This window comes from Carassius auratus, chromosome 31, assembly GCF_003368295.1.
Source record: "Carassius auratus strain Wakin chromosome 31, ASM336829v1, whole genome shotgun sequence".
Lineage (NCBI taxonomy): Eukaryota > Metazoa > Chordata > Actinopteri > Cypriniformes > Cyprinidae > Carassius > Carassius auratus.
This window is the reverse complement of record NC_039273.1, coordinates 23,029,657-23,038,959: the sequence shown is the minus strand read 5'-3', so window position 1 is coordinate 23,038,959 and position 9,303 is coordinate 23,029,657. Positions and strand designations below refer to the sequence as shown.

The window sequence follows — 9,303 nt, the reverse complement described above, 5'->3', positions numbered from 1 at the left end:
ACACCCCCTTTCAACCCCTGGTGCACTGGTCAGCAGTGTATGCTATTATCTGCTTCAGTGCCTCCAGAGTCTTATATAACAAGGTCAGGAAGGGTAAATGATATAGACATTGAACATATACAAGGAAATGTCATAATGCAGAATATGCAACAAGAATTTTTATGATAAGAATCCTATGTAAAGTATGTCTGTGATCATGTGTTATGAAACAATTCTCATAAGGAATTTGGTTTTAAAAGGAGGACAATTTTTTCTGCAAATGTTAAATGCAACCCTGATGCTACAGAGTTCATCGTGACCCCTAATGAACAAAGTGCAGAAACATTTCTTATTATTTAGAAATGTTGAAAACATTTGCTCTTCTTAATATTTTTGTGGAAACCAATAAATTTTTTCCAAAGATTCTTTAATGAATAAAAAGTTCAAAGGCACAGCAATTATTTGAATCATTTGTAACATTTGAAATACCACTGAAAAACAAATCAGCGGAGGGATCCACAGGACATTTTTCAAATTCTGTGCCGAGATGGAGATAATGTCTTATCTTCACACAGGTGTCATTGGTCATGAGAACTGAGATCTTCAACAGGTGTCATGATAGAGTCATGTGTCCTCAGGCATGCAAGTAATAATGCGCACAAACAACTCCAGAAACTAATAAATTTATCAGCTCAGTAATTCATTTATTTTCTTAAACGTGAATTCACAGACATGTTGAATGGAGATAAAGCCTTTAGGAAATGTGTGGCTACAGCTGATCATGTTTTAAACTCTGTCAGATGTTTAATAACTCTCCTGTGACTGGATCAGATCAGAGTTGGCCTTTCCTCTTTTTGATGCGAGTCTTCCTTCTGGTGTTTGCATCAATGATTGACTGCGACTGGTGTTTCAGTGTGAAACGGTTGGTGACATCACCGTCATCAACGCCGCTGTCCTCCTCATCTGTTGAGAGAAAAGACATGCAGGTGTGTAATATATGTGTCACCTTACTTTGCTAAATTTGTTCTGTTATTGTTTCTTGTACATATGGATCTACAGCATTCTTAGTAAACACACGCAATCACACATGAAGGTGAACTGAATCCCAAAGTCTTAAATCAACCAACGTTCTGAACACCAGAAGGGTGAGCTTTTAAGTGCAACAGAGTGTTCAGACAGAAGAAAGTACTAGCTCAAGAGAGCACAGGAGAACATCTTAATAAGAGGAGCAAAAAACACATGGCCATGCCTGGTCAAGAGTTTTTCAGGTTCATGTAGCAGTGATCACTGGTGCAAATAAGAGAGTCTAAGATACACAAACAGCTTTAAACACAAACAGTGTGTTAATTTTGTAGATGCGTGTAATCTTTGTATCCATGTTGGTTTAATATGGTTTAGAAAATGTACAATCTTCAAAGAAAAATTGGAATGTACAGTATGTGGCTCGTCATGTGGTATAACTAAGTAAAGATATCCCCTACACTTTGAATACACGTGATCTTAAATATTTTCAAAAGTACAAAATCTAGGGTAAAAAAAAAAAAAGTAAATTAATACATATGAATATAAATGAAAATGAAAATTCTGTCATTAATTACTCACCCTAATATCGTTCCAAACCTGTAAAGCCTCTTTTCATCTTCAGAACACAAATTAAGATGTTTTGGATGAAATCAGAGAGCTTTATGACCCTGTATATGCAGTGCAACAACCACGTTCAACGGCCAGAAAGGTAGTAAGAACATTGATAAAATAGTCCATGTGACATCACTGGTTCAATCTTAATTTTATTAACCTCAAAATATCTATTTATTTATGAGTCTTAGACCTTTCCAACAATATATAGTTTGTCATGATTAGATTAGGATTTAATTGTAATATAGTGAAGTAAACTTAGACGTCCCACAGAGGGGATGGGTGACCGTGACAGTTAAGAGGTTAAGCTACCAGAATACTTTTTGTGTGCAAAAAAAAAAACTAAAATAGCCATTTATTAACCATGTCAGTCTCTGCTGCTATTCAACAGAATACCATGCGCATGCATGTGCATTCCTCAGCTTGTAAACAAGATGCTCTGTCTGCATGCACGTTCTATGTCAGAACGCCGGCTCCTGCGTCAGCAGCACCACACACATACACCATGGTACTCTCATGAATGTCACATGGACTATTTTAATGATGTCCTTAATACCTTTCTGGCTCTTGAATTTGGTAGTTGCATTGCTATCTAGGGAGGATTAGAAAGCTCTCATATTTCATCAAAAACATCTTAATTTTGTTCTGAAGATGCAAGAAGGTCTTTACGGCTTTGGAAAGACATGAGGGTGAGTGATTAATGAAAGAAATTTCATTTTTGGGTGAACATTCCCTTTAAATATTGACACTGTTTTCTTTCTTTTAATGTGTGTGTGTTTTTTTTTTTTTTACAGTATAATATCAAGAAATCACTCTGGCATTTGTGGCTTCATCCCCACAAAATATCAAGATTTAAATTCAGAAATATAGAGATATGTATTGAAGTTCATTCCATATGCTTTAATAAATCCTAATTATGACATAAAAGTTCAAAATGTTAAGATAAAAAGTCATAATTATGACAAAAAAATCAAAAGTTATGATATGATAATAACTATGACAAAAAAGTTAAGATTATAAGATAAACTGTAGATATGACATAAAAGTAAAGATCTCATTTAAATCTAATAATTTTTTATTTGAATCTAATATTTTTGTCATTTTATCTCATAATTATAAGCATTTCATAATTTTGACTTTTTATGTAATATTTATAACATTATGACTTTAAGCATTATTTTTATTTTTTTTATGGCAGAAATGGGATGCTATGCATGGAAATATGTAGTAGTATCTCACCATCAGAAAAGTCCTGTTTCTGGGCCTCAGGCAGCTGAATGCGAGTGTTGCTCTTTGGTAGTTTCCCTGCTATTCTGGCATGGAACTGCAGGGGGGCATAAAAAACAACAGTAAAATATCAGTAAAGGTTATTAACAATAAAATCAAATATGACACAAAAGAGTAAACAAAAGAGTTTAAGTAACATAATAATATGTTTCACCAGTAACACATCTTCAACAAACCAAAATATAATTACACCAACATGACTAATCATTGTTCCTTACCTCTTCTTCCTCCAACTCCTTCATGATGGTTGCCAGATCTTTGCCTTGTAGTTCCTCCTTTAGCAGCATCAGTTTCTGCTCAGCCTCAGACATCAGCTGCAGCTTGTGTTCTTCTGAGTCTAAAGGCAGCCGTTGTGCTGGATCCTTCATCTACCAAAACCAACGTAAAATACTCAGATATAAGTTACACACATTTCATGAATACATTACTTAAAGATAAACATTTTTGCTTAATATACCGCTGTTCAAAGGGTAGGGGGCATGATTTTAGAATGATCATGTGAAGAGTGAATTATTATAAACGGATGTAATAAAACAAATAAATTGCAAATTATACAAATATATCATAATATTATAGATTTTACTGTGTGCAGCCTTCATGAGCTTTCATAAATACTTTTACAAATCTTACAGACTCCTAACTTTTGAATGGTAGTATACATACATAACTTTCAGAACTCCTGTACCAGAATAAAAATACATTGACTAAACTGCAACTGTATGTTTTACATGCAGAATAGGTTAGTCAGTCAGTAAATTACAAACAAATTAAACTATTATTGGAGCATGAAACCTTGACTAACTTTATAAATGGACCTCAGGGAAGAAAATCAAGTTCTAAAAAAAAGTTATGATCCCTTTAAATTCTAGGAAATCTGAAAATTCTTCTATTGAACGTTCTATTAAAAAACACACATTCCTATTATTAAACAGATTCATTAGTACCAGTGGTATGTGCTGTAGTTTGTCACTAAGCTGCTGTACTCCTGCTTTGACAGTGTTTAGCGCTTGTGTGAGTCTGTCCAGGCCATCTTTAGCTGCATCACAATGCTGCTGCTCCTGCTGCAGGTCATGTTCACAGTCCTGCAGCATCTGTCGGACACTGAAGAATCAAAAAAGACGATTAGAGATCTAACTGATGACAATAAAGCTATGTTACTATTTCATGCCATTGAGAACATCTTCACAATAATAGCATATCCAGCATACAAAGTCAGCTCTCACCTTGAGAATTCAGTTTCTCGTGAGTATTTTACATCCTGAAACTGAGTCTGTGATGTATTCTTCTCTTCCTTCAGTTCAAGCAGCATTCTCTCATTTTCTGCCTTCATCTTCTCCAAATGTTCCTGTGTTTGTCCCTGAGAGATAAACCTGTCCACTATTTCCTGTTATAAAGAGATATCATGAATAAACATTGCTCACCACAAGAACTTTTTACCTGAACATAAAAAATTAATCTATATACATTTAAAACTATTATATGGTGGTAAATAAAAAATTATAACTCTTTATGGGTTTAACCTTGTAAAGCCTGTCATGTGAAATAATAGTCAGAAAAAACAGAAATTTATTGAAGCTTTGGACAAAATATTAAATAAATAAAAGAAGTTTGTTGATGTGTTTTTGATGAGTATCATATTTGATACATCAGGCTTTTACAGCTTATATAGTATGAAATAGTGAGAATATGGAGTTCATACTCAAGGAGGAAAAACACCTCAATTTTATTTGGAGGCCCAAACTAAGCAAAAATATGCAATTTGGTGCATTCCTGATATTTATATGGTCAAAGATTAAGAAGTTGTTCTAACAGCTTGTAGTGTAAATCCATGAGATCTTTATAACAGTATAACACATAAAATGATCTAAATATTAGCTGTCACTATTTCTCGCAATAACATATCTTAATAAGATTCTATTTAAATGCTTGGTTTAATGATCAATGCTCTTTAGTTTAAGAACATAATGCAATGCAGGACAATAATGATTGAGAGATAAACAAACTCAAAAGCCTGATGGGTCATATTTGAACCCCACATTTTAACATGATTTATCTGAAAAACAAAAAAATGCTGGATGGAAGTACACTTAAGTAGTTTCAGTCTGGTAAGTGTTCATCTTAAAATATTAAAGGTGCTGTATGTTAGTTTTTGACTCTACTAAAGCATAAAAATACCATAATATGTTTACAGATGTTTAAGTAACATGCTAAGTTAACATACTTGTTTATCTGAAAAACAATGCTACAGTCAGTTATTTTCCTTTGAAAATCTGCATTCCGGGCCGGAATATCGTTCTCTGTTTTGGTTTGTTAAACTCGCCCACTGCCAGTTTACCCAGTTTTATTTTGGCACCCGGGTACACAGCATATTTCATTTCAATCATTGTCAAGTGCACTCATTCCTGTTGGTGTCGTCAATCTGGCAACCTGCGTGCGCCTCAAGTCTGAGGATTAGTCTGAATACCCTCTCCAACATTTAGAATTTGGACTGCAATACCTAGTTCAACCACTCAGTGTCAATCCTACATACAGCACCTTTAAAATCAATATAAAAAAGTGTTGATCATGTTGATCATTTCGAGACCTAAGAAATTAATATAATAAATATGATCCTATAGGCTTCATAGGGTTAATAATACGGTCGTTCCTCACCTGTGAGTCTGTGACTCCAGTGGCCTCTTTGGCGTGCTGGAAAGCTTCCTCAAAAGTAGAGATCGATTCTTCTTCTTCTTCTACTGTGGTGGGACTTCGCGGGGCCTCACTGCTCAGCTCATCAGGGTTCATGGGCGCCCACTGGGGCTGGATGTGACAGATGGAAGGGGAATGGAGGGAAAACGGTTGGATAAACTTGACAAAAACTATCTAAGAGACTTAGTTTTGGCCAAAAAGAGAAAGCTAAAATAAATGTTGAAAAAATATATAAACGTATAATTCAGCAATTAAAAACTATTTTTTTTTAAAGACTATTTTAACTTGTATTTGTGTGTTGTGAGCAGCATGCTAACACCAAGCTCTATTTAAATCAGCTGCAAGTCCAGTCTCCTGTCCACCTGACTTGAGAAGTTCTACGAGTATGACAGATATTTTTATGCGTTTTTAGCTGTACTCTAGTTGCCACAGATGTTATTGTAGCAGATGATGCTCACTCGTCTCTTCATCCTCTCTGCCTGAGCCATCCTCTCTTCCGCCTGCTTCTTGTAGCGGAAGAGGATTTTTTCTCTTTCTCTGCGCTCTCTGAACACCTGCTCCTCCTGAAGCTGGAGCTCAGCCTGGACACACACACACACACACACACTCCTATCAGCATTATTTGGATGACCTTTACCTTGCATGCTTACACATATGCTTGCTTTATTATCTCATTCAATTTTTCAATTATTCATTAAATGCTTTGTCTTTACCTTGGCTGTATCCTTGAAGAGGAGAACGTTGTTGTTCATGACCTGTAGGTCTTTGAGTACTTGTGTCTGCCAATAGACCTCTGTCTCCATCCTGTCCAGCTGTGGTTGAAATGTAAGACTCTCTTCCTGAAGCAACACAACAGAGGAGAATTAGAAATGTCCACTTATCAAAATATATACACTACCTTCAAAGGTTTGGGATTGGTAAGATTTTTTATTGTTTTTAAAAGTCTCTTATGCTTACCAAGAATGCATTTATTTGATCAAAGATACAGTAAAAACAGTAAGTGATATTTTAACATAATTTAAATAATGGCAAAATTAATAGCTTTCTTTTCTCCTATTACCTATATGAGGTATCGTGCTCTGTGGGTTTATTGAGCTGTGTCTGTTACTGCTCTGATACCTGTAGGTGCTCCTTCAGCTTGTTGTATCCTCGCGTTATGTGCACTGCTTCGTGGTATTTCAGCTGTGATTTCTCCAAACTGTTTTCTAGAATGCGCAGTTTCTACACAACAAGCACACAATAATAATATCCTGGCCAAGTATATTTTTAAGATTTACCAACGTTAGTCCAGAATGCACGGGGGGAAAAAAGACAATTTCTACCTTTTCCTCCTCTCCTTTCTGGGTGTCAGGCAGAGGGCTACTGTTCTGAGGCTTCAGTACTAGGAACTTCAGGTCCTCTAAACGCAGCATCTGTGTCTGAGTGGTGTGCTTCATAGCATTGTGCTTCTTCATTTTATCACACACCTGCTTCTTCAGCGCCGTCTGAGCTGCCTGCACAACAAAGATTTCTTTCAACAAGTGAAGAGAGACTAATAGAAATTTCTGGAACCCAAATTATATGCATACAGTGGATATAGACAATATTCACCCCCCTTTAAAATAATCAAATTTTGCGACTTTGGATATATATATTTTTTTGTACTTTTTATTTAAATAAATAATAAAAAAGAAATAAATATACTGCCAAAAAACATTTAACTATTGTTTTATAAATATTCCACATATTTATAATTTGAAATGCATATATATATATATATATATATATATATATATATATATATATATGTATATATATATATATATATATACAGTACAGACCAAAAGTTTGGAAACATTACTATTTTTTATGTTTTTGAAAGAAGTTTCTTCTGCTCATCAAGCCTGCATTTATTTGATCAAAAATACAGAAAAAATAATTGTTTTTAAGTTTATTATACTTTAAATTATCATTTATTTCTGTGATGCAAAGCTGAATTTTAAGGATCATTATCACATGATCCTTTAGAAATCATTCTAATATGATGATTCATTATCAAAGCTGGAAACAGTTCTGCTGCTTAATATTTTTTCAGAACATGTGATACTTTTTTCTAGGATACTTTGATTAATAAAAAGTAAAAAAAGAAAAAAAAGAAAAAAAAAAGCTATGTTTTTAAAAAAGAAAATCTTTGTAATAACAATATACACTACTTTTTTCCTTTCTTCTTTTTAAATAAAATCAATACTTTTATTCAGCAAGGATGTGTTAAATTGATAAAAAGTGATAGTAAAGAAAATATATTATTAGAATATATATTATTAGAATTTTCTTTTCTTTTTTTTTATAAATGCATTTCTTTTTAACCTTTTATTCATCAAATATATTAGACAGCAGAACTGTTTCCAACACTCATAATAAATCAGAATATTAGAATGATTTCTAAATGATTATGTGATAGACTGGATGTTACATGTGACACTGAAGGCTGGAGTAATGATGCTGAAAATTCAGCTTTGCATCACAGGAATATATATATATATATATATATATTTTAAGTATATTCAAATAGAAAACTATTATTTGAAGTTGTAATAATATTTCACAATATTACTGTTTTTTCGATCAAATAAATGCAGGCTTGATGAGCAGAAGAAACTTCTTTCAAAAACATAAAAAATAGTAATGTTTCCAAACTTTTGGTCTGTACTGTATATATATATATATATATATATATATATATATATATATATATATATATATATATATATATATATATCCTTTTTGGGTGAACTATTCCTTTAAGGAAAAATCATCTAACCTTTAATCTAATTTTTAATTTAACCTCACCTTCACAGACATGTTCCTGAATGATTCTTTCTCCATCCCATGGCCTTGAATAACATCCTTGATAACTTGTTCATCACCCTGGACAACGTGACCAATATTTGAATGAATACATATGTCCGACCTATACTTTAAATGTTACTCATGTGTGTTTTCTGACCTCGGGCTGTTTCTTGTGCAGGTTTGCATTCTCAAGTCTCAGCTGCATGATAGTTTCTATGTTCTTGGCAGACTGAGAGTTTTCAATGTGCGCTATCGAATAGTCTCCATCTAGAGGACAGTGAAAAAAAGACACACACACACAAAAAAACCTTCATCGAGCAAAATGTGAATTTGGTAGTAACTTACTGTATTAAGTTTCTGTAAACAATTTTATTGAGCTCTTTGATTCATTTTCATTCAATTAATGCAAATGTATCAAACCGTTATAAAACCACTTTTTTACTCAATAACTAAAAGCTGACTGCTGACATCCTCGAGCAAAAAAAAATTATTAATGAAGAAAATAATAATAGAACAATGGAAGTAATTATTACTCCACAACTTCCTCAATATTACTGAATGAATAATCACGTCGTAAATGAACTGCTTCAGCTTAAACCCGTAATAAAAACTTACTCAGAAGATGAATTTTTCTTTGGAGATCCGACATTTCATCATGGGTAGGGGGCTCGATGTCCTCTGAGACAGACGTGCCGGGCATTATGAACTTTATTAATTCGGTATTTTATAATTGGCTTTCTTTCTCCACTACCTCCTTGCCCACAAGAGCCTCGTTTGTGTTTTCAACTGGTTGCCTAGTAACTGAACTTGCTGGCTCATTAATATTAAGTAAGTTACGTACTTTAACGCCCGGGAAAACAAGTGACACTACGTTCATGCCCTAAT

At 33.8% G+C, this 9,303-nt stretch overlaps 1 protein-coding gene across 2 annotated transcripts; it reads right to left on the bottom strand.

The window, feature by feature from the left end:
- Positions 1-662: 662 nt before the first annotated feature.
- Positions 663-9,174, bottom strand: odad3 (outer dynein arm docking complex subunit 3). Of its 2 annotated transcripts, none has more exons than XM_026214331.1 (13): positions 9,034-9,174; positions 8,576-8,685; positions 8,419-8,496; positions 6,912-7,082; positions 6,709-6,810; positions 6,303-6,428; positions 6,048-6,170; positions 5,554-5,700; positions 4,125-4,285; positions 3,846-4,002; positions 3,120-3,269; positions 2,854-2,938; positions 663-942 (listed from the first exon to the last, which is right to left on the bottom strand). In XM_026214331.1, exons 1-13 carry the CDS (start codon positions 9,116-9,118, stop codon positions 812-814), a joined length of 1,626 nt encoding a protein of 541 aa, XP_026070116.1. In that variant the 5' UTR covers positions 9,119-9,174; the 3' UTR covers positions 663-811. The 2 variants fall into 2 exon arrangements, with proteins under 2 accessions (XP_026070116.1, XP_026070117.1); XM_026214332.1 differs by having other exon boundaries at positions 3,120-3,263.
- Positions 9,175-9,303: the final 129 nt, after the last annotated feature.